General features: G+C 43.9%; 1 protein-coding gene across 1 annotated transcript; it reads left to right on the plus strand.

Annotated features, from left to right (window-relative positions):
- Window positions 1-13876: 13876 nt before the first annotated feature.
- OGFRL1 (opioid growth factor receptor like 1) lies at window positions 13877-25665 on the plus strand. Its single transcript, XM_059834419.1, has 7 exons — window positions 13877-14149; window positions 16185-16271; window positions 16844-16925; window positions 22166-22244; window positions 22337-22403; window positions 22546-22691; window positions 24588-25665. Exons 1-7 carry the CDS (start codon window positions 13877-13879, stop codon window positions 25345-25347), a joined length of 1494 nt encoding a protein of 497 aa, XP_059690402.1. The 3' UTR covers window positions 25348-25665.
- Window positions 25666-26203: the final 538 nt, after the last annotated feature.

Below are 26203 nucleotides of genomic sequence, written 5' to 3' on the forward strand. Positions count from 1 at the left end.
TTTGTAACTTCCCTGAAAGTATGCAAATACATTGCATGAGGAAGACCTTAAAGCTTATGAAACAATGAAGGCGCTCTTAGATAATGTCATATAAGGCAGTTCTTGTAATGATTACTTGGAACAGTTGCTCCAAGGTGTAGTGGTCTGGACGTGGTGAAGTTAATTCATAGCAGCCCACATGGTGCTGTGTTTTGGATTTGTGGCTAAAGCACTGTTGGTAACACACAAATGGGCCATTGATGAGCAGTGCTTGCACAGCTTCAAGGATTCATCTTTTTCCCACCCTGTCCCCCAGCGAGTAAGCTGGAGGTGCACAAGCGGTTGGGAGAGGACACAGCTGGGACAGTTGACACAAATTGGCCAAAGGGATGTTCCACACCATATAGCATCACGCTCAGCAATAAGAGCTGCGGTAGAGGAAGAAGGGACAGAGGGTGGCTTCGTAGGTGGCCAGTGTTCAAAGACTGGCTGGACATCGATCTGCCTATGGCAGGTGGTGAGAGACTTCCTTTGGTTTGCTTGGTTTTTTTCTTTTTCCTTTACCTATTAAACTCTCTTTATCTCAACCCATGAGTTGTCTCACTTTTGGTCTTCCTATTTTCTCTGTCTGTCCCACGGAAGTTGGGGAGTGAGAAGCAGCTATGTAGGTGCTTGCCTGCTGGTCAGGGTCAATGCACCACAGTCCTTTTTGGCATCTGACGTGGGGCTCAAGGGGTTCAAGAAAATGACAGATTTGATTGGAGTGTGCTAGACTTGAGTTTACAGCTGTTATAGCTATTTAGCTGTTACTTGGCAGGCTGGTACTTGCTGTTGCTGGTTCTGGTGATGGCATATTTGCTCCCTTACCTCCTTTACCTGCTCTATTACTTGCTCCCTTTCTTGCCCACATGGAATTCCAGGGTTTGTTAATGGTTCTTGTCACCTTCTGCTGTTTTCTGTGTTATTTATCACTTTGTTTTGCCTTGCCTGGGGAACCTATGATAGAAGCACTGGCCTTGAGCCCAGTCTGGTATTTGGCCCCTGCATCGCTGCCCTCCCAATCTCTGGAGAATCATTTCATGGAGACAGCAACAGTTACACTTTCCTCCTCTCCTCTGGGAGCCATTTTGTGGGGAGAGTGAAGAATGGCATCTCCCTCTTCTCCTCCAGGGCAGATGTTTTCATTGCAATGACCACTCGCTTTCTTGAACATCCCTATGCAATCAGAGCTCTCATATGGATGTGGGCTGGGAATCTGATTTTGTCTTCTCGTAAGGGTAGTCAGCTGGTAGGGGATGGGACACAGGAGTCTGCCCTGAGGCAGACGATTCCTGGATGGCAAGGTATATGGGAGAATTTGGGCAGTGTACTGGTCTGGCTTGGATGGAGTTAACTTTCTTCATAGTGGTGCTGTGTTTTGGATCTGTGGCTAAAACAGTGTTGGTAACTCACCAGAAACCTACAGGACCAGGTGTTCCCAGGCAGTCTCCCATCCGAGTACTGCTTCAGGTCTGCCTTTTCCAAAGGGTTGATCCAATATCAATAGAAATTCAGGACTGTCTTTAAGCTGACTTCAGTATGCTTCAGGCCATCTTGGTAGAGCCCTGGTTAGTGGTGTTTCTCGTCAGCTTCTTGTACCATCTTGTAATTAAAAGATTTAACCTAAAGTATTTTCTTTTGTATTGGGACTCCAGTATAGATGATACTACTTTACTATCAGGTGTGCAATATTACTTCTCACTGGGGTAACTGGTGCACTCAGCTAGGTCGGTAGTGCTGGAAATGGACTTCATGGTTTGTTTTGCAGTTTGTATTGTTCTTTTGCAGCCATGTTAACCAGTAGGTAATAATGTCATGGTTAGTTTACTACAATTTATGCTTGGATGAAGTCCTGAAGTTGTACTGCTATAAACAAAATCCCACAGGTAGCTGTATTTTGAATTTACTAGCCATCTCAGACAGATACACTAACTCTAGGCCTGGAAGAGTAATCAGTAATCAGCAGGTATTTTGCATCCTCAGTTAATTCATTACCTCATGCCTTGCACAGGACTTGTTTCTGCCGATGTTTAAAGGATGTTTCCTTTGTTTAAACAATGGATTTTGCAAAACTAGCGTAGAGTCCATTTGGTGGTTATTTGTTTCATTCACTGTTGAGCATGCTAACTAAGCTATCTTGTCTTCCTAAACTCCTCCAATGGTTAATGGAGCAAGGGGCTCTTCCAGGGCCCTGTTCACTTTACGTTATAGTAGCAGGTAGTAAAAACCAATAGCAGACCTGAAGAGCAAAACAGTCGGTGCTGAGGACCCGACACCCACACTATAAACATATTAGGGATTTTTTTCTTCTTCAGAGTAGTCCTAATCTGGGCTCATGGACTGAATGCCCATTGCATCTGAAGTACATTGGGTACATGCCTGGACTCCATCTTCTGGTTTACTTGATCTAAAAAAAAAAAAATTAGCTTTAAAGGCTCTCTTCTGATCCGGACTGAAACACTAACATAGATGCACCCTCAAAGCACCAAAGTCAGATTACAGTTCTGAATATCTTGGTATGGCAGTCCCCTCTTCTTTCATCCCCCACAGAGCAAGTCTGTGGAGACTTGCCAGCTACTTTATTGCAGCAAAGTTGGGTGCTGAGAGTTGCACTGTTACTTCTGTGCAACACCGCTGCAGCGCGGCGCTACCCTCCTGATGGAGCCAAGCTTTGCAAGAGACCTTGAAACCAGCTGAGTTTCACAGTCATTCATCAGATGGCCGGGCAGAACAAGCTCAGCCTGGTAAATTAAAATGTGTCTAGGTACTGAAGATGGATCTCTTTTTGGGTAACTTTAGACATCTTCAGTGCAGATGTCTACATGTAAGTCAGTCAGTTGCTCTCCCTTTATGAAGAAGACAAAGAGGTACTTCATCAGGCCTAGTTCATCACCTAAAAGTTCCAGTTTTTCTCCACTGACTGCAAGGGGACTCTGAGCAACCATTTAGAGGCACCCACACTGTAGATGTCCAAAGCTGCATGAGAAGTCCACTTCGTTCCGTATCTGACCCAGACTTCAGGGATGTACTTGAGGATTTCTTCTGAAGGTTGGGTTGTTTTTTTTTTTTCTTGTCAGATTGAATCACTTTTCTCATTTTCTGTCATTTTCATTCCCAGTATCCTAAGGATAACTTCTTTCACAAGTTTAATCAGCTCCTGGTGTTTTCTCTCTGGCCCAAAATATCTCGCAAACATATCAACCATCACTAGTTTTCACCCCGTGATCTGAGCTCCAATCCTATTAAATCTCAGAACTGCATACAGAAATACTGATGCTGAAACAAGGTTTAATTTATATCTTGGTGGATTGTTGACAGCATTGATAGCCTGCAGTGCATTAACATACTGAATTATCAAGCCCCTTAAAGGAATAATGAATACTGCTTACACTGACTTTCTGCCAAAAACATTCCTTTGTAATGTAAATGAAAGAACACGCTAAAGCGGTTAGATACATGTCCCACCACTGTGTCTGCTCAAACTGACAGTGCTGAAAAGGGCTGTTCCTGTTCTATCTTTTTAGCCCTAATGTGATGCTTACACTACCAAGGATGCTTTATTTTTCACTCTGGCATGCCCTCAGACCTGTTGAGTATTTCCTTGCTTGAGGACAGCTAGGAGTGGTGTCAGAGGGTGACAAATTTTGTAGAAATGCAAAAATTAATCATTATTTTCATCTGGAGCAGAACAGGGAGATGATCATTACATTCCAGAAACTGCAAACACCTGCATGAGGGTGAACTGCTTGTGTCAGAGTTCCAGCCAGCTCCTTAAAAAACCATCCAGAACACTCAATATTGTTACTGATGCATGGCTGGCAATCTTTATTTTGTTTTCATCCTGATTCCTTTGAAGAATTCATTTAATGAGCACAAACAGGCATCATGGGGTTTTTTTCTCCTGTGTTCCTTGCAATGTTAACATTATCTCCTGATCTTAACTTGTAGCCTCCCACTACAAAGAAACACCACCACAAAGCACCGCAAGCCAGGAAATGCCATCACTTTAATGTTCTTAAGAAAAAACAATTGGGCTTTGTCCTTTTTAACATCAATTTCAAGAATAAAAATTGCCTCTGGTTTGTTAGCCATACATTTCTGTTGTAGGATGAGTATGGGGATTTTTTTTAGGTTATGATAATGATGAAGCAAGTATATTGTTTACTTGCTCTTATCCTCTTGGTAAGGATCCTCCTGTCCTCTGAATCAGCTGTGTTTACCCAGCAAGGAAGCTCCTCCTTGCTTCCCATCCCTGGCCTGGATCAGTCCTTCTTTTTTTTTTTTGGCTGTCCTCAGCTCTGCCTTCTGAGTCTGGATTTGGCTGTGCTCTTTTGCCTGTGTCCTGGTTTGTGTTTTGCTTTGTAATGACCTTTGATAATGTATTTTAACAGCTTTATCCACTATAAATTCTGATTTTATCTGTAATTATTGTGACAATGTGGGGGTTTTTTAGTTTTGCTTTTGGTGTTTTTTAACAATGCCATTGATAAACACATGTAATTTGCACTCCGTTGTTCATCCCCAAATCCTGGAATTTCACGGCTCACCTAGGTTTGTTTTTTTTTTTGACAAATTGACTTCTCCCAAATCTAGCTGCAAGCAAACTCCTGGATATCATGTCCTTAAGCAGGACAAAGCACTCATTGTATTTTAGCACATTACCACCAATATTTTGCTGGCCCACTTTGCCACATGCAAAAGGGCAAAGATGTGCTTATTCACTCATCTCTTCATTCAAGACAGAAGTGAGCCCATTTGGATGCCTCTTGTTCATTCAGCCTGGTCCAACAGCACTGTGAAATAGCAATGTCTTTCCTGCGCACATCAATGGCTGCCTGTACTCCAGCTGCCAGGTGGCTTCACCCTGTAATATGGTACGGTACAAAATGAAACGGGCTAATTCTGGAATACTGCACATGCACACTATGTTCTGATAATTTTGGTCACTGCATCAGATTCCTAACATGAACATTTGTTACCATTATTTGTTAACATATAACTCAGATTCTCCATATGGGGAAAAGATCTTCCCTACACCTTGTTAGCTATCCAGTGTCACTAGAAGCAGAATTTCATCTCTTTAAACTTACCATCTTGCATGCTCTATCGAGATGGCAAGTACACTTAATGTATTGGTGGCACTGCAGAGATAAAGGGGGAGAGGCTTTTACAGGCTCTACTAACATGTTTTCTTCAGACTAGAACACAATAGCAGTATGATGAGGCTGTCCTGTGGTGATCTAAGGAAGCCTGTGATAGGGAATATCACAGGGGCAACAAGTAAGATAGAAAAATCACTCCTTTCATTCCAGAATCTGTGTGCACCAACTGCTTACAGAGTTTTCTCTGAAGCCTTACATTATGTGAAGTATAACATGCTTCAGTCCCATCTCAAATCAGGTTTGTGTCTCAAACTGTGGGCCATTTCTTGCTCCTTATCACTCCAAAGTAATTGAATTCTTTGGCTGTGCAGTCTTCTCCCTCCAGCCTGCCCACCCTGAAGTCATCCAGAGTTTGGCAGGAATGGGGAAGGGTCACTCTGAGGTGCCGTCAAAGAGTAACTGCCAGGACTAATGCAGAAGGCAACTCTGCCCTAGTGCAGCTGGGGAGCTGGACCTGTGTTTTAATGCTATGCTGCATAGTTTAACTAAGTAAACTAGCCCAAATGGTTGTAAAAACCTGTGGGCCTGTGATAAGTAAATGAAAGCCAGTATTGTTGGTGGTTTCTGTTTCTGTGTTTGCATGCTTTTATGTCTCAGTCTATGTGTGTTTGCCTTAATCATGAGCTAAAAGCCCTGTGGAGCATCAGTGACCTAATTAAAAATGGTTTCCCTGATGAACTTCTTTCCCAGTTTATGCATGTCTATAGGTTTTTTACAGATGACGTACAAAGCATGATATGGAAAAGGATGAAAAGCAGGTGGTGACAGAGTCACAGCCTGCAGTTGTCCCACTTGTGTTCTGTGGCCTTGTCCCAGCCTCTGACTGGAACTAACTGCTGAGGAGTTAGAGATCAAAGATTTTAGGCATTTTCAAATCATCTTTGAACTGTATGAAATCCACAATGATCCACCCAAAAGCAAACTACAGAACTGCACAAATGCATATAATTTAACATGGATTTTTTTACTTGTAGGGATCCTATAAGTCCCATGAGTCATGTCAATCTTGATGTCAGTTTGATCTTTGAAATAGCTATGCTGCACCATCCTGATTACATAAATTCACACAGTTGCATACAAAAACTCAGCTAAGAAAGAACAAGCAGTCTGTGGTCTTGAAATAATGGTTTACTAGCAATATCCTTTACAGGGTCAGCAGGAGCTGCTAGTGTAGTCAAATTGAAGTACTACTGCTTGTGCATGCTTCTCTTTCAGCTTCAGCTGGCAGAGGTGGGCCAAATTTGCGATGGCTGTACAACTTCTGCTGTGTTTAGGTGAGGAAATAAAGCACAGTATAATGACATGTCAGGCTTGTATGATGCTATGATCTCCTTATACCTTTTCATGCTTCTCTGTTGGTCATAGAGCCAAAGACTGGCTATTCATACAAAGACCTAGGAGGAGGCAATTTTCTTGTTAGTCTCCTCATCTTTGTAATCTTATGCATAAGAAATTCAATAGGATGTGGCAGGAAGGTTAACGCCCTGTCTCTTCCTAAAGAGATTTGAATTCTGAGTTCTACATACCTGGCAACAGATTCTCTGAAACAAGGTCCTCTCAGTCTCTCACTGGAAGTGTATTATGTGGTATGACCTGATTACAGATATTCCTCATGCTAGGGAAATGGATGCTCACCACCAGTTCAGCTGGGTTCCCTCTCCTGTTCCTGTGGAAATTTGGGTATTGTATTCAAAATTCAATAGCTTCAGAAAACCTCAAGAGTGTGGGACTGGGTCATGTTATGTAATGTTTGCAATTTGAAAGTCTGATGTCTAAACCTGACTTTGGGTAGACCTTGGCTTCATTTATAATCAGTAGATACAAACAACTCTTTAGTGATTTAGCTTACATATTTAAAATGCATGTCTTAGGAAGATATGGATCATCCTCTGGAGGTGCCCGTTTTTCTCCATTGACTACACAAGGACTGTTGTGTGATTAGCTGAGGCCTAGGCATCTACACGTTAGGTGCCTCAGGGCATATAAATCCCCCAAATAAGAAGCCTGCTCAGGCTCAAGAAGGATGTCAGTCTCTGTCTCTGGTTAATGTCCCAGAGAAGAAAATCACACAGTTTTGGGGGGTTTGGGCCCACTCTGAGTACACTGATAAGTCAGGTCCTACATCTGGTGCAGGTAGAAAGTGCCCGGGTTAGGAATTCTGGAAGTTCAAAACAGGAGATACTGTGTGCTGTCAGATCAGAAATGTCCATTTACACCAATGCCATTTGTCCAATGGCAAAGACACTCTGTAGTACACCTTCCCAACAGAAATATGGATGCTCATGGAGATCAGGGGCAGGATTGAGTTTGTAATAAAACACTTAAATTTAGTTGTTTACACATAGATGTATGCCTACAAGCTAACTAGGGGTGTAAGCATTCATTAGATAAATGGAGCTCTGGTCAATACAGTCCAGGCAGCTTTAAAAGTGATTCACCCAACCAACCAGTCACATATAGGCATAGTTGGCCTAAGCCTATGTGTGATAAACATACACCTAATAGGTGTATCGTTCCCTTTGAGATGCCCTAGAATAGCCAAGACATCTGCACGGGGCTGGCAGCTACACAGCGGGACCTACCGAGCCTATAGGGTACCAATGCCCTTCTTCAGCAGAAGATGGATACACTAAGCGATCTCCAAGGGCACTTGGATGCCTACATTTGGGCTTCTGAATCACACTCAAACTTTGTCTTTCAGGGAGAAGAATCTCTCCCTAGGTTCTACTGCCAAAATTGCTAGCTTGCTTGGTGCAGTCCAGCAGCCCTTCAGCAAAACTTAATGGCATCACCTAACCCTGTGTGAATTTCTGGCAAGTAAGTGTCATTTCTTATCAGTGGTGTCAGGCAGCTGACCTGCTGATGCACCACAGTCAAGTCCAGATATAGGAAAGCTGAGCGTGCTAACCCAGGCAGCTGGTTTCAGCCCATCACAAGGGTAATGTAGGGCCCTAGCTATAAATCAGGGGTTGCTGCACAGCAGCTCATTTAGACCATGTTGCATCCTACAACTGGATTAATTTCCTCTCAAGAAACTGGCTGCAGTCTTTTGCCGTGTTTGAAAGGCAGTCTGGGGAAGAAACTGAGCAGAATCTTAGAGGCTTAAAGACTAGACTGAGACTACTTCTCTGACCACCTAGACAGACCATCTTAAGGTAATACACTCTTTTATTAATTTTTTCTGGGCTTACCTTGGCTGTGACCTTTTACAGAGCCCTAGTACAAGACACTCGAATAAACAGGGCTTTAGTTAAGGTCTTCATGGTTGTAATCATAACCCAGAAAAAAATGGAAGAACTTCCACTGCCTTTAGTGAGCTTAATACATTGATCTGTAAGGTCTAGTATGATCTATGTGAAGTCTTTTCTTCTCTGCAAATTAATTCCACATTTCAATAGACACAAATTCACGCAAATATACAACCTGACTTCTGAGTTTCCAGTTAGTTAATCATTTCCAATGACATTCACTAGAGGAAAATTATGGAGAACGTTACAAATTAGATTCACCTTCTATAGATACTACATCAGGCTTGGCATTTAGCAATTTAGAAGAGAATTAAAATTCACCGTAGACAGATATTCATTGAAAATGCCCAGTTCCTTTCAAAAATAAGCCAACAAGGCAACAAACCCCATTAAAATACCAGTCAGCTAAAGCTATTGCATACAAAACATTGTCATACCTGTCTGACTTTGTACACTTGCCCACTTATATGTTGGTATCCAAATATATTTGGACCCTTGTCTGAAAGTGTGTTAATAATACTGTAACTCCCAGATATTTCTGTTGTATTGCTGCCTTTCTGCATTTCTGAAATCTACTTCTGTATGTTTAAGTATCCACTGTGAAATGTTTTACGTTATTTAGACTAAATTTCATTTTACCAATGTTATTTATTTTGCCCTCTTCTGCCATTTATCAAAGTGGCTTTGTAGTCTACTCATATCCTCTAAGGATGCATAATCCCTCCCAACTTCATAGCACCTTAATATTAGGTTGGTAAGACTCTCCACAGTTGTTAATTGACCTCTCTGGTATCCTGTTCAAAACATCCTTGCAAGATAATGATGAAGAATTACAATTACCTCATATTTAATTTTTAATAAAATTTTACAGTTATCACACTGATATAGAATGCAGCATTAGCTTCCAGAAAGTGATGTGGTTTCCATTTTGAAGTCCTTATAAAACCATGTCCTCATGAAAGAAAAAAAAATTTTTTTGACTAATCTATGCTTCTTAAAATGTATATAAATGTATATAACCAGAAGTCAAATGCTTACTTTTTAAAATAAGCTTTATGAAATTCTGTATTTGATGTATAGTGGTTTGCAGTTCCCTAGGTCTTCTACTGTTCTTCAAAAATGGGTAGGGTAAGAATACCTCTGGCCTGTGTTATGCGGAAGTCAGCCTATTTGATCAAAACAGCTCCTCCTGGCTTTAGCACTTGCTCATCTTCTGTTGTACTGGAATACTTTGGTGAACTCAAGTGCCAAAAATTCACCACATTATCAAAAATGACTACCAGTTATGACTGTGAGATAACTGAAATTATTATATTTTTTTTTTAATTAAGATATGTCTTGTGGGGATCTGTTCAAGCTCTCAAATACCACCCTAAGAAGCTATGTAAGGTGCTAGAGCCTCTTCATCAATCCTGGCTGCCTCTAGTTCACAACCAGAACATCAATAAGCTGCAACCATGAAAGAAGACATTGTTCATGGGAAAAATGCACACACCTGGCAAAGTGCAGATCTGCCCCGCCACATCCAAAGCTTAGAGTATTCTTATCTCAGAAGGTCCAACCCGTGTCCTTCTGGGCAGCTGAGAGACCATTGTGAGTAACTGATGACAAAAATAGCAGGTCACTCTTTCAGGGGAGGAACTCTTTGTTCCTCATTCAGCTGCACAGCAGTGCAGCCGGGTCTCAATAGGCACAAAGTGGATGCCCCATTGCCGTCTAACTAGCGATTCTTGCTGGATGTTGATCTACATAACAGCTGTTTAATCTTCCTTGCCTGAGCAAACTCACTTAGAAACTAGCCACTGCCCAATGATAAGCCAAAGGATGAAAACCAATTGCATGAGAGCTGACTCCAGCTAAAACTAAAATTATTTGTATGGGTATTTGAAACATTTTGCAGGCTTGCATCATTAGCACCACTGCCTTTTTTTAAAGTGCCATACCAACAGTCAGTCAATTCAGTTTCTAATTTGAGAGCTCTTCTAGCCTACCTGCTGATAATAACCTCCTTTATAGCAGTGAATAACGTCTTACAACATTTCTGGTTGGCTAGGAAAACCCGCACTACCCTGGCAATCCACCACCAGTCGGTTAGGCTTCAGGCAGCCTCATTTCTGTCACTTCTTGTGTAGATTGCAAGCAATATGGTATACCTAGTTACCAGCCCTTAAGAAACTCCAAAAATACAGCCCAGTACTTCAGGAAACTCCATCATGTCACCTCAGCAGCATGGACTACTGTAAGTCAGTCAAAGCAGTCTTCTGCTCTTGGCACTGGCTTCCCATAGCAACGCCAAGTCAATTGATTTGTCTCCCAGTTCTTACCAGTGGTCTGAGATACAGATCCTTTAAAAATCCTCCTAAAGCTCTGTGATGAGATTTGGCTGACAGCTTTGCTCTTCAGGTAGAACTGAGCTTTCTGTAATAAGGGCCAGTTATTTGCACAAGAGATGGAGCTTTCTTGCAAGAAGATTTTTAGTTTGTGGTATTAATTGCCATGCAAACTAAATATCATCAAAACCTTCGCCTGATTCTTGATGCATGCACAAGGCATGCTTTTGAGGCACCGCTGTCCCTAGTATAAACACAGTCAATGTGAGGGAGTACTGACAAAAGCTGTAGCAGGGGAGCGGAAGCAGAGCTGGTCTATTCTGGGACCGGTTGATGTTGGTCAATGGAAGTAGCAAGGCAGCGGGAAGTTGAGACAAACAGGTTCCAGACATTAGAATTTCTTAAGGCAGTTCCTTCAAACTATGCCAACAGCATGGGAGGAGATCTTGTGGAAGCAGGAAACAAATCTGCCTTTCCTCCAAATAAGGCCAAAGAAGAGGGAACTCTCCAAAAATGTGAGACATGAGTTTTAGGAAAGACTGTGTTCCCCCACCTGCAGCCCTAGCATCCAGCCTTACTGCTTGCCCTTTTCTAACCTTTCGTGTGCCTTCTTGATGGGGATTTTTTCTTCCATATTAAAACACTGACCACTGGCAAGAATGAGGCTGAACCTTCCTGTAGACTGCATGCATTCCGGGATATCACATTTCAAAAAAGTGCCAGTAGAGCTTGAAAACCTACAGGAAGAGGTCACAAGGATGATGGGAGGAATGCAATGTCTTTCATGCTAGCTTAGACTGAATAGGGTAGGACCTTGCATCTTGGAAGAAAAACAAGAGGTATTGAAGTGCTAGAGGTCTATAAAATTGTGAATAGCATGGAGGCAAACAGGGAACAACCATACTCTGTTTCTCATAAAAAAAGAACTAATCAGCATCAAATGAAATTATAGTATTTTATATTCTAAAATTTATACTAGATAACATGTATTTGAACTGTGTAACATTGTCTCACTATGTAACAGAGGTCAAAAGTATACATAAATAGTATAGAAACAGGTCCATTGGTGGCTATTAAAGTGAAGACTCAGATGCAACCTTTTGCTCTGGAAATTTCTAAAGCTTTGATTTTTCATAAGCTGGGAAGATATGTCAGGGTAAAGACTGTTAAATACATGTCCTGTTTCTTAAATCCTTCAGTAAGTATCCCTAAATGACCCTTTACAAAACCAGAAGAATGGGCAAAGATGACCAATTTGTCTATTATCATCCTGTTGTCCCAACGATTATTGTGGAAGGGGGACTGCCTCTGGTCCTGGGGCTAAAATAGAGGCAGCGGGGGCTGGGCTGAATGTTGGGGCGGGGGTCTTGGTTGGGACAACCGGTTTTCCTCTTGGACTGAGCTGGGTCCTGAGGAAGGCAGCAGCTATCATGATGGTGACTATGGGGTGTTGGAAAGGCTGAAGGGGCTTCATTAATCTCCAAGAAGAGCAGAGGAGGAGAACAGTCTTGGCCAAGGCAGGTGATGGTGGGGGGAGGCAGAGGCATGGGCACCTGGGGCAACCTGAGCCATAGGACAGGCTCGCAGCTCAGCCATGCAGCTGCGGCTGCATCTAGGTGAGCTGCAGCTGCAAATAACCTTGCCTGAAACAAGGCCTGACAGCCAGGGTATTCCCAGTAATTTCCTGTCCTTGGTGTCCGCATGTACAGCTCGTACACTTGAAATGTACCTGAAGGAGGGTTATGTGTGAGAGTGATATGAATGCATCTCAGCACGATCCTGTAGCAACTTGAGTTTTAAAGTGATCTTTCAGTTTATAGAGAGTGGATTGGGAAACAAGAACATATAGGTGCTATCCTCCGATGATCCTGACATCCAGTTAAAATGGTGGTACCTGTACTTGAGGATGCTAAAACACTGAAGCAGCAGCAGAAAAAAAAGCAGAAAAAATGACTGAGGTAATAGGGAGGGTAATTTACGGTGAGAGGCTGAAGACGCTCGACCTGTTTGGTTTACCAAGAAGAGGACTGAGATGACTTGATGATAGTGTACATCTTTAGGAGCAGACAATATACTGGACACCACAGAACTGCCTTTAAGGAAAAAGGCAGAAATCCGTGAGTGTGAACTGGAGCCTGACAACTCCGGTTAGAAAGCAAGAACATATTTTTAATCATGAGGGCGAGAGCAGCCAGTGGAACAATGTGCTAAGCCTTCAGCTTATCAGGTTTTCACTCCAGGCAGTGTTTCTGTCCAAAAGGCGTGCTCTAGCCAGATACAAAATATACTGCCACTGCCCCCGCCAAATCTGTCCCTGAATGTCGTGTCAGTTTTATCCCCAAACTCTCAGGGGGTTTAGGAGCAGCTGAAACTGGCTGGATACCACACTATTGCCCCCTCTGTTCCTGTCTCCTCTGGCACCTGTATGTTCCTTGAGGTCCACCTCACCACAACCCTTCCCATTTCTAGTGGACAACCCGTGCTTGCACGCTGCTGGTAACACGACTGCTTCTGTCACCAAATAAGCCGTCTCCTTCACAGACCACTGCTCTGGGGCGACTGCCATCCCCGCTCTCCTCGATACGCACCCGCACCCACTTGCTCTTCCCGTAACCCTTTAGGGGACACCGAGGTCTCCTCCAAGAGGAGAAATCCTCTCGGGGCGCGCCTCCTCGGAGGGGGGACTTCCGCCATCTCCCTGCGGAGCACGGGTTTCCCCAGGGCCGCCCCAGCCCCGCGGCAGCGTCCCCCGGCGGCCCTGGGGCCCCGCGGCCGGGCGAGCGGTGCCCGGGGCGGCGGCGGCGCTGGGACGCCCCGCGCGCCTCCGCGGTGCCGGCGGCCCGCTGCGGCCGGGGCTGGGCGGACCGGGCGGTGTGGGGCGGGCGGGGGACGGGGCGGGCGGGCGTGCCTCCTGTGGAAACCCCGGAGCCTCCAGCTCCGCCCTGCGCGTGTCCGCGGGCTGGGGCCGGGCGGGGGAGCAGCCCCGGCCGCCGCCGCCGCCCCGCCCCGCCATGCCGCAGCCGTAGGCAGCCCGCGGCCGCTCCCAGCCCTCGGCCTCCGCGGCCTCCGGGCGGCGCGGCGGCGGCGGGCCCGGCCCGGCCCGGCCCGGCCCTGCCCGATGGGCAGCCTGCTGAGCGGGGTCAGCTTCAAGGAGCCCACCACGGTGGAGGACTGCGACTCCACCTGGGAGACCGACTCAGAGCCCGAGGCGGCGGAGCCCGGCGGGGAGCCGCGGCGGCAGGAGGGGGTGTGCACTGCCGCGGGAGGCGGGGAAGAGCCGGGCGAGCTGCCGGCCGCGGACTGCCGGCCCCAGGAGCCCGCGCCGTCCCCGTCCCTGCCGCCGCCGGAGGAAGGGGAGCGGGCAGAGGCGGACGCCACCAGCCCCGAGCAGGTACCGCCAGCGCCGGGCGCGTCCCCGCCTCGCCCTGCCCGCGGGCCCGGCGGCCGTGCTGCGGCGGGCCGGGAGGGTTGGCCGCTGCGGGGCGGGCGAGGCAGGGCGCGGGGCGGCGGGGACGGCCGGCACTTCGCGCCGGCGTCGGCGCCGTGCGGCGCCGGGCCGGGTGCTCCTGCTGCTGCCCCGCTGCGCTCCCCGGCGCTGGAGAACGGGCGGAGCCGAGCCGAGCCGAGCCGAGCCCCGGGCCGGGCCGGGGCAGCCCCGCTGCCGGCCGCCCTCCCCGCTCTGCGGCACTCGCGGGCCGGAGCACGGGCCCGGGCGGCTGCCGGCGGCTGAGGCACCGCGGCGCGGGGACCCTCCCGCTGCATGAAGAGTGGCGGTGGCTTGTGTTAAACTGGCTCTTCATCTGAAGTAGAAATGAGCCGATTTCTGTCCCCCCACCCCCCCGTCATTGTGGTAACCTACTCTTGGCAGAAAATCGAGGCCTTGAAGTCGTTGTCAGTCCTGCTGCTGCTGTTCCTGGGGAAGGTTCTGCTTTAAATTCAGTGTATTCTTGAACTTGGCCTCTTAATTAAATGGGTTAAAAATCTGAATATTGGCTCATACGTGGCAACAGATTTGTGACCCCTCGATGGGTCCGAGGTGAGGAATTTGCAGAGCAAGTTTCTATCTTTTAGGAACCTTTAAAACTGCTGACCCTAAAGAAATAAAGGGTTGCTTTGCCAATAATTTGATTGGAGTTAGAATTGAATGCAGAGTAGACCAGCTGGGTCTTTTTCTTTTAGCCTGTTAGATGTATTACGTTTATATCTGGTTCAGAAACTGTGCAAAATTAAATAAGCATAAGCATTTTTCCCTTTTCTGCTTGATACATGGGGGTACTGATGTCTAATAACTGAGTGTCAAGGGGTGTTGCTTGTTGAAGTAAGCGTGTTTTGCCTGTAGGTATGGTCAAAGCTGGTCTTGCAAAAGGAAGAATGAAAACGGATGCTTGTTTGTCATTAATGTGCGATTGATAAGCAATTGGATGGGCAATAATAAAGGCAAATGTCCAGTGCAGTCATAGGGAACTTCTCTTTTTAGGTTTGACTTTAACCTATTACATGTGTACTGCAAGGAATAGAATGGATTTTTTTTCTCATTTGGCCTTTGTTTTTAGTATAGTGACTTACTTTACGAGACTGAAGAATACAAAACTCTTTGCTGCAGTATTGTTATAAATTACAAAGAAAAGAAAGTTGTTGGTAGCAAGTTGAAGTCTCTGTACACTAATGCTTCATTTTCTGGTTTTCTTCAATGCGTGCAGCTTTTTCAAGTGTTCTCTGAAGTCAGTGGAATTATTTCCATGGACCTTGATGGGTTCTGGTTGTTTCAGGTCACAGCTTCTGAACGCTTGGGGGCCACTACAAGTTCTCATACATATGTATTTTCTCTAAGCAGGTTTTTGTTTTGGAGTTTAGTGGTTCTTCTTACTAGGCCTTAAATTTAAGTTCCGAGAAACAAATAACAGAAAATGGTTCAAGGTTCAAGAAGGTGTTAGAACTGCAGTTTGGCTTGTCCATGACTATTCATTTTCTTCCACAGGATGCAATGATAGCAATTAAGTCAATGTACACATGACAGATAGTCTTTGCAAATAGTATGATTTTCTGTTCAAAATGAGTAGTGTCTCTGCATTTTTGTGTTCGGTTACTTATTTCGTCTTGCACTAGCACTTGCTAGATTACTTTGAAGTCTTGCATTTGGAAATTACAATCAACCTGTCGATTTAAATCAAAATCAGTCTCATTGGAAGGACATTTCAGTGTCTTGATTTTTTTTTTTTTTTTTTTTAAATTTAGGTTTAAAATGTGTGGTGTTGAGTATTCAGCAGGGAGGTTTTCAGTGTTTGACCAAACAGTAGGCAAATACATGCACTTCTGTATGTTTACATTGCTGAAAATCATAATGAAAAATAATTATTTTAATATTACACAAATTCGCTATTTGGTGTGTTTGTGTATGGTTATTATCTACTTTCTAACTGTTTCAGAGTGGTGATGGAACAGAGCTGACAGCCAAGCCAAAGAGAAGCTTCTACGCAGCAAGAGATTTATACAAGTACCGACACCAGTATCCAGTAAGAATAGTTTATGGTTTAAAATTGCCTTTTTAGTAGAAGACAGCACACAACTCAAACATTCCTAAACCTTTGTGGTGCCTAGTAAATATGAGAAATGAGATGAATTGAAAAGCTGATGCAGAGGCCCAACATATGCCAGTGGGAGAGGAGTGAAACTAGTGCAACGTCTTTTCATTCCAGGTGTACGTGCAAACACGTGAGATGTGTAAGCCTGGGAACAGTGGTAGGAGCCCAGAAAAAGGCTTGTGCCTTGAACATCAAAGAGGGTAGATGGTAGAGTTTGGACTTATTATTATTTGTGTCTTGGAAGTTCCTTGAGACCAAAGTCAAGGTGCTGCTATGCTTGCTGCTCTAACCTCTGCCTCAGTAGGAGAAGGTACCAGCCAGAAGGAACTTGCAGATCCTTAAACTGAATCTTTAAGTGCATGAGTAGTTCTAAGTGATTTCCAGTTTTCATAAAACTCTGAAGTCTTTTTTGTCCTCAAATTATTCAGAGAGCACAGTATCACTTTCTGGATACTCTTGAGAGGTTTTTGTATGCTGATAATGTCCTATTTCCTTTCTTTCAGCAGAACTTTAAAGATCTTCGATATCAAAATGACTTGTGCAATCTTCGCTTTTACAAAAATAAAATCCCTTTTAAACCTGATGGTGAGTAATCTGTGGCAATAGTAGTGATAACAAAAGAATGCTCACTAATAATAGTAACAAAGTGAAACTGTAGTGATAATTGTGGTGCTGACAAATTAAAGGTGTAAGGTTATGTATTGTATGACTTGAACCTCCCATGCTGGAGTAACATGTTGATAACATGGGAGCAGGTTATGCTTAAACCAGAGTTAGCTTTTGCTCTAGGGAGGTGTTGTTTTTCTCGTGCGTTTTCAGCATGATGTAGTCCAGGGCATTGTTTGTACCACTGCTTTACAGTAGTGGCACTACCTTTTATTAAACAAAGATAAAGTTGCTCCACTACGCTGCACAAACTCTTGCTGCTTGAATAGGAGTGGCAGGGATATGGGTGTTATCCCTAGCGCTGTGTAAGGAAAAAAGAATGTGTTGTAACTACCTTGTGTGATTATTATAATAACAATAATAAAACCATTTCTCAAAGTCCCTAGTGGTTCTGGTAGTTGATCAGGAATCTCATACGCAAGGTTCTGCACAAACAAGATGAGCTGAATGATGACAAGCCTTGTTCTAGAGAGTTTGCAAGCAAAGTATGAGAGACAAGAGGGTAGCAGACAGATGGGGAAGCAGGAGGAGGCAATAAAACAGTGTTGGTTAGAATGGTAGACAGGAGTTTTGGCACATGAGAGCTTAGCCATTGACAAAAAAAATTTTGCAGGCCAAAAATAAGCTTTTGAGTGTTTTAAAATAATGATGAAGAGGTTACTTTGAAGGTATTTGCCGAAAGATCCTCTCAGCATGAGAGCAGCTTGGGAGGAAATGCTGAAGTGCACACTGGAGTACGGAAGTGAGACATGGAGGCTGCCATTGAGGCAGTATCCTGCTGGAGGCAGGATCAGTCTCATAGCAACAAATGGGTTCTGATAAAGTAGAAAGGGACAGGTCACAAAAAGCTTTGGAAGTGAAGGCATACAGTTTTTGTCTGATATTAACAGAAAAGGGCTTCACAATGGAAGAATGCAAAGCAAAAAAAACGGGCAATATAAAAAAGCCATGGTCTAGAAAGATGATCTTACCAACAGCATTCAGGGTAGATGTAAGCATGACAAGAGGGCACTTTTCAAGGTCAGGGAAGAGGGTGTTGAGATGCAAAACGTCACAGTTCTGGTAGGAAGCTGGATGGGAAGGAATGTTATATAGAAGGATGTAAAGAGGTATATATAGGCAGGTTGAAGATGAGAGCTGTTTACAGGCAAGATAGTGATAATATCCTCAGCAAGTAAGGTTATGTAAAAGGAAGATAAGACCTTTGTTTTAATCATCTTGAGTTTTATCTCGATATCCAAAGGCAGATGCTGAAGACTGTGTTTTTAGCTTGACTGGAAGAAGGGTTAAATCTGTGAATTACCAGTACAAAGGTAGCAAATTCAGGAGACATTACGTAAAGGACAGATACAGAAAGAACGAGAAGGGCACTGAGGTTTATGTGAACCTGAAACTGAAAGCCAGAAAAGATTGGGTTGGGGGTCGGGAGCGGGATCCTTTAAAGTGCAGAATTCAAGAGGATTAGCCACGAGAAGAGAGAGCCATGAAAGTTAGAGGAGGGCTTCCGTCCTAAAATTTTTAAAGAATAAAATTTCATAGAATAGTTTGGGTGGGAAGGAACCTTAAAGATCATCTAGTTCCAACCTTCCTGCCATGGGCAGGAACACCTTCCACTAGATCAGGTTGCTCAAAGCCCCATCCAACCTGGCCTTGAACACTTTCAGGGTTGGGGAATGCACAACTTCTCTGGGCAACCTGTTCCAGTGCCTCACCACCCTCATGGTGAAGAATTTCTTCCTTATGTCTAGTCTAAATCTACCCTCTTTCAGTTTAAAGCCATCACCCCTTGTCCTGTCACTACATGCCCTTGTAAAAAGTCCCTCTCCAGCTTTCTTGTAGGTACCCTTCAGGTACTGGAAGGCTGCTATAAGGTCTCCCTGGAGCCTTCTCTTCTCCAGGCTGAACAACCCCAACTCTCTCAGCCTGTCTTCACAGGAGAGGTGCTCCAGCCCTCTGATCATCTTTGTGGCCCTCCTCTGGACTCATCCAACAGGTCCATGTCCTTATTATGTTGGCGGCCCCAGAGCTGGACACAGTACTCCAGGTGGGGTCTCATGAGAGCAGAGTAGAGGGGCAGAATCCCCTCCCTCGACCTGCTGGTCACGCTTCTTGTGATACAGCCCAGGATATGGTTGGCTTTCTGGGCTGCAGGTACACATTGTCAGCTCATGTTGAGCTTCTCATCAACTAAAACCCCCAAGTCCTTCTCTCAGGGCTGCTCTCAATCTGTTCTCCGCCCAGCCTATATTTGTGCTTGGGATTGCCCCAACCCACATGCAGAACCTTGGACTTGGCCTTATTGAACTTCATGAGGTTCACACGGGCCCACGTCTCAAGCTTGTCAAGGTCCCTCTGGATGGCATCCCTTCCCTCCAGTGTGTCGACTGCACTACGCAGCTTGGTGTCGTTGGCAAACTTGCTGAGGGTACACTCAATCCCACTGTCCGTGTCGCCGACAAAGATGTTAAACGGCACCGGTCCCAATACTGATCCCTGAGGAACGCCACTCATCACTGGTCTCCACTTGGACATCAAGCCGCTGACTGCAACTGTTCTGAGTGCAACCATCCAGCCAATTCCTTATCCACTGAGTGGTCCATCTGTCAAATCCATGTCTCTCCAATTTAGAGACAAGGGTGTTGTACGGGACAGTGTCAGATCCTTTGCACAAGTCCAGGTAGATGATGTCGTTTGCTCTTCCCTTATCCACCAGTGCTGTAACCCTGTCGCAGAAGGCCACCAGATTTGTCAGGCACGATTTGCTCTTAGTGAAGCCATGTTGGCTGTCAGAAGTCACCTCCTTGTTTTCCACGTGCCTTAGCATAGTTTCTAGGAGGATCTGCTCCATGATCTTGCTGGGCACAGAGGTGAGACTGACTGGCCTGTAGTTCCCTGGGTCTTCCTTTTCTCCCTTTTTAAAAATGGGGGCTTTGTTTCCCCTTTTCCAGTCAGTGGGAACTTCACCGGACTGCCACTGCTTCTCAAATATGATAGGTAGTGGCGTAGCAACTTCTTCTGCCAGTTCCCTCAGGACCCATGGATGCCCCTCATGAGGTCCCATGGACTTGTGCACCTTCTTCAGGTTCCTTAGATGGTCTCCAACCTGACCTTCTCCTACAGTGGGCAGTTCTTCATTCTCCCAGTCCCTGCCTTTGCCTTTTGCGACTTGGGTGGTGTGGCTTGAGCACTTGCAGGTGAAGACTGAGGCAAAAAAGTTGTTGAGTACCTCAGCCTTCTCCATATCCCAGGTAACCAGGTCTCCCGTTTCCTTCCAGAGAGGGCCCACGTTTTCTGTAGTCTTCCTTTTATCACTGATGTACCTGTAGAAGCTTTACTTGTTGCCCTTGACATCCTTGGCCAGGTTTAATTCTATCAGGGTTTTAGCTTTCCTAACCTGACCCCTGGCTGCATGGGCAATTTCTCTGTATTTCTCTGAGGCTACCTGTCCTTGCTTCCACCCTTTGTAGGCTTCCTTTCTGTGTTTGAGTTTGTCCAGGAGCAGCTTGTTCATCCACGCAGGCCTCCTGGCATTTTTGCCTGACTTCCTCTTTGCTGGGATGCATTACTCCTGAGCTTGGAGGTGGTGATCCTTGAATATTAACCAGCTTTCTTGGGCCCTTCTTCCTTCCAGGGCTTTATCCCCTGGTACTCCACCAAGCAGATCCCTGAAGAGGCCAAAGTCTGCTTCCCTGAAGTCCAGGGTAGTGAGCTTGCTGTGTGCCCTCCTCACTGCCCTAAGGATCTTGAATTCCACCATTTCATGGTCACCACAGCCAAGACTGCCCTTGATCTTCACATTCCCCACCAGACACTCCTTGTTGGTGAGAACAAGGTCCAGCGTAGCACCTCTTCTTGTTGGCTTCTCTATCACTGGGAGAAGGAAGTTGCCATCAATGCATTCCAGGAACCTCCTGGATTGCTTGTGCCCTGCTGTGTTGTCTCCCCAACGGATATTGGGGTTCAGATTTCTCTTAATATTTTAGGAGAAAACCACAGTTGGTAGTGTCAAAGGTAGCTGATAGGCCATGGAGGCTGAAGTGTTGATGGTTGTGAGCTCTGGTTATGCAGAAGTTTTTATTGAGAATGGGAAGGAGTAGCCACCACCTTGACCTAAGTCTGTGGATCTGTGGGAGTGTTCAGAGGGAGTCTAAGCTACCATGTAGATTGGATACAGTGCGGTCATGGTGGGAGGTCCTCTTTGCAAGGTCCTTTTCCAGCCTTGCCTGCACTGGAAACCCCATGTTCCTAGCAGCCCCTTTGACTGGCTGCTTTCTCCATTTCTTGAAGAAAAGTACCAAATGAGTTCTCCTTCACTGAGACCTAAATGGAAATTTTCACCAGGGGGGGAGAGAGAGAGAGAGAGAGAGAGATTGCAAATGTATAATAGGAGACTATCTACATGGGACTTTGGGCTTTTTAGGCCATTCCTACACCACTGACTTTGGGAGAGGCTGTGTGGCAGTGGTAAAACTGTTGTTGGTTTCAGAGTAGAAACAGGCTAACACTGAGCATTCATTCATGGAAAGAGACTGCGCAGGTCTCTTTGGACATCAAGGAACAAGGAACATCCTTTTATGTACTTTGTGTATTTCTGCAGTACCTGCGGAAGTGCCCTGGCCCATGACCGAATTTGATGAGCACGGTCTCAGTGTGAAGAACGATTAATTTCCTTTTACGTGTACGTTGTCCCCTTTTTGTATCATTGTGTCTTTCCAAGAGGAACTGACTGAACTCCACAACTGTTTTGAGACCACTAAAAGCTGAAATTCTCATTTGTTGAGTATGACCCAAGAACTCAAGGTCAAACTCATAGCAATGGCAGCAAGACTCTTGGCCACAGCTAATTGAGAAAGATTTCCCAATCGTAATGTTATTTGCAGCTGGAGAGATTCCTGAAATGGGAGATTTCTTAAAGAGTTGAGGCTTTGTTCTGCTAAGATGATGAGATAGATAGACAGATATTAAATTAATAGATAGTAACTAAATTAATTTTAAATTAAAATGAATTTATTTGTGGCTGTAGTAGAGCTTATTTCACATAGTATGTGAAAGAGAATTAAAGTATATATTCTACCAGTATGTTAGCATGGCATGTACATTATGTAGCTGAATGCTGGTTTTGATGGCTACCTAACAGTTTTCAAATTATTTTTATGCAGGCGTTTATATTGAAGAAGTCCTAAATAAATGGAAAGGAGACTATGAAAAACTGGAACATAACCACACTTACATACAGTGGTTGGTCACTTATTACCTATTTCTGTTTCAAAGCATTAATTTGATTAAGTGTTCATACACTGTGAGCCTTAACGCGTTTTTTCTTTTAACAGGCTTTTCCCACTGAGGGAACAAGGTCTGAACTTCTATGCTAAAGAATTAACTACGTATGAAATTGAGGTAATACAAATTGAGCTCAGTACAAACCATCACATTAGTTTTGATACGTAACTGCTTTTTGTTATGTAGGGTTGTTTTATACAATGTAGAAGTATTTGCTTTAGTGCCACTTAGAATTTTGGACGTATTCTTTGCTTATTAGGAATTCAAGAAAACAAAAGAAGCAATTAGAAGATTCCTTTTGGCTTACAAAATGATGTTGGAGTTTTTTGGAATAAAACTAATTGATAAAACTGGAAACGTAGCACGAGCTGCTAACTGGCAAGAAAGGTTTCAACATTTGAATGAGTAAGTAATGACATGCACTCCACTCTCTAGAATTGCTATAGATTCTCTTTAGCCTTTTGTTTTCTAGATGAAGGGAAGATATATTTTCCAAAGATTGCCAGGAAAAAGAGAAAAAGAAATATTCAATGCCTGGTTTGTGTCTGTATGTGTACCTTCCTCCTTCCCCTTTTTTTGATTGTGCTTCTCGCCCATTACCAGTCTAACTGACATAATTGAATTCTCTGAAAATACAACTTCAGATGGTGCTGAAGAAGATTGCAGTTCCAAATTAGTTTTTTTGTCATGCTACTGAATGCATTTTCACCTGATACCAAAGTGTGGCTTCTCAATTGGAACGAACGAGTGGCTTATGTTTTGTATTCACATTTCTTTTTGAGAAAAATAAAATTCTCCACACCTGTATGGAAGCTAAATAACAAGATTTCCCTCCCTCCTCAAAACATGAAATATTATGTATTTAATACTTTTTAATTGCAGTGCTTAACTGGAGAGGTTTAGACACGCATTAAGTCAAACTTTAGCCCAACTTTCACCAAATTACATCTGTCGCTTTTCATCAGCATTGCGTGGAGCATAAGTTTGCACTGAATTTTGTCCCATGTAGATTAATTGTATCAAAATCTCTTTGCAAATCTTGTGATCACTTTCCTAATACCTCTGACCTTCGAGCTGAAGATTGTTTTCTTGCAGTATTTTGTTCTCCCGTCCAAATGAAAGCTTGTAGGTAGAATTGCTGATGGGTAATTTGGGGTGAATAATAGGAATAATTTGTTATTGATTTTACCTAAATATTACATGAGCCAATATGGGTGTGGACTCAGACTCAGGCCACAGATAAAACAGGGTTTCAGGAAGCCCAAATGTTACTCACCGCACATTTTTACACTGTAATTCCTATATTCTCACCAGTGAGTAGCTACACAGTTTTAAGTTAGGATTTGGGACTCTTTTTACCTAATTTTAGCCATCTAAAATTTCAGCATTTAAGTTTTACTCTTTACTTAGCTGTACTTTATGAGGGAAAGAGCTCTTCACAAGCACTTCCAGAAGATAGTTTGTTCCATGTATCTTAGACACTTGTTACGACAGTGGAACTTGCCCTCCAGAGTTGTCTGTTTTTCTCCCAACACTGTTACCTGAAAGGGTATTGCAGAGAGGTGGGTGTTGGTCTCTTCTCCCAAGTGACTAGCAACAGGACAAGAGGAAATGGCCTCAAGTTGCGCCAGGGGAGGTTCAGGCTGGATATTAGGAAAAATTTCTTTACTGAGAGAATAGTCAAACACTGGAACAGGCTGCCCAGGGAGGTGGTGGAGTCACCCTCACTGGACGTGTTCAAAAAACGTGTGGACGTGGCACTTCAAGACATGGTTTAGTGGGCATGGTGGTGTTGGGTTGATGGTTGGATTTGATGATCTTAAAGGTCTTTTCCGACCTTAATGATTCTGTGATTCAGTGTGACTGTATCGGAAGTGCAGGTAGCTAGTCTAGACTGGAGACCCAGCGTTTCAATGGCTTAAGTGAAGTGCACTGAATCCTGTTCTGTAGCTGTATTACTGCAATACACTACAAAACCCGTGTTTTTTAAAGTGACTGGGTTTTCTCCTCAGAAAAAATACATACAGCAGAAGGAATCAAAATCAGTACACACTTTAATTTTATCTTTTTTCAGCCTGTTGCCTCAGTGCATTTTACAGACACTAATTTTCACTCATAATGTCCTAGCAAAGGAGGTGCTAGCAAGCTTCCGCAGCTGTGAGAAGTTAAAGTACAGGAAGCCTGAAGTACACACCTGGAGTGATAAAAAGGAGTGAGGAATTGCAGTTCCAGTTCTGTATCTGTAAGGTGGTTTGTTTTTTCTCTGATTCAATGGAATTTTTTCACCCTTTTCTTCCAAAGGTCTCAACACAACTACTTGAGAATCACTCGAATTCTGAAAAGTCTTGGTGAGCTTGGATATGAGAGTTTCAAATCTCCCCTGGTAAAATTTATTCTCCATGAAGCTCTTGTGGAAGATACCATTCCCAACATTAAGCAAAGTGCTCTAGAATATTTTGTGTATACTATTAGAGACCGAAGAGAAAGGAGGAAACTGCTGAGGTTTGCCCAGCAACATTATACACCCTCAGAGCATTTTATCTGGGGACCCCCAAGAAAACAGAAGTCAGAGGGAAGCAAAACAAATAAAAAGCCAGCATCTCCAATTTCTAGTCACAATAGTTATGTTTCTAAGCATAAGAAACCAAAAGAGCCCAAGAATACATTGGCAAGTGGAAGCTCAGCTGGTAAAACAAGTGAAGAAAGAAAGGTAGAACTCACAAAAAACAGGGAAGAAAATGACCAGGACAAACAAGAACTGAACTGTGATGATGTTAGGCAGAACAACAGTGAAAAGAACAGTGATACTGATACCGGTCAGCTTTCACAATCAGAAGAAATTCATGATTCTTCAGACAGAAAGGAGGACGCTTCTCATTCCAAAAAAGATGATGAAAATCTGAACAATGACTGTGGAAATCACCCAGGCACTATAGAGAAAGATTTATGCGACACTGAGAATTCTTCAAATAACATGTCAGCAGATCTACAAGATAACCTTGATAACGATACGCTTTCAGGAGGAACCACCACAAAAATCAAGGATGAGCTCAAATCATGAGTATGAGGTTAAAAATCATTACGTTTCATATTGAATGAAGCAAATTATTCATCGCTCCTTCATTTTGGGTGACATTTCCTTGTAGTGTAGTATAAAATGTTCATGAGACTATGCTTGTTGCAAATGCATCAGATTAGGCTTCTGTTAAGTTAATGAATTTTATTTTTTTCAACCTCAGTTTATCAGCAGTCAACCAGGTGTGGCTTTTTAAAACAATCGTGTATATTCAAAGCTAAGAAATTCATTATCTTTTCCAGACAGATTGCATAGAAAAGCTTTTTTTTTTTTTGCCATTAAATTCATCCAGTATTTTTAAAAAAAAAAAAAAGGCGTAACTTACTAGAAAGCCTTGGAACATCAGAATTTTTAAAATTTCTTTTAATATCCTTTAAGTATTGATTTCCTTTTAAAAAATGACTAGAAATTATTTCGAGAGCACAGTTTTTTCCCCAGTGGGTATTTTTTTTAGGAGCTATGTTCGTGTTCAATGGCAATATTTGCACAGCATCTTTTGCATTAGATTAGCATCCTTGTCAGAGACATTTAGTAATGGATATCAAAATGTCCTACACAGCTGGACATCACCGTACATTGAATGAAAGTTTAACTTACAATGAAACTGTATCCACAGCTTTTGGGTACAAGGGAAGTTGCACTTTAGACTTCTTTTAGTCCCTGCTAAGTTCTCTCTTCTCTTGACTCGTTTGTTACTACTCCTGGTTTGGGGGAGGGATCTCTTTGGTCACTCAGATCTGGTCTCAGTGTGAAAGCTCTCTGTTGATCAGCTGTAATAAAACAACTCCCCCAGCTGGGTTCAGCACCTGGAAAGCCTCTGGGCAGCTGAAAAGCAGTGTCT

Source organism: Gavia stellata, chromosome 2 (assembly GCF_030936135.1).
Source record: "Gavia stellata isolate bGavSte3 chromosome 2, bGavSte3.hap2, whole genome shotgun sequence".
Lineage (NCBI taxonomy): Eukaryota > Metazoa > Chordata > Aves > Gaviiformes > Gaviidae > Gavia > Gavia stellata.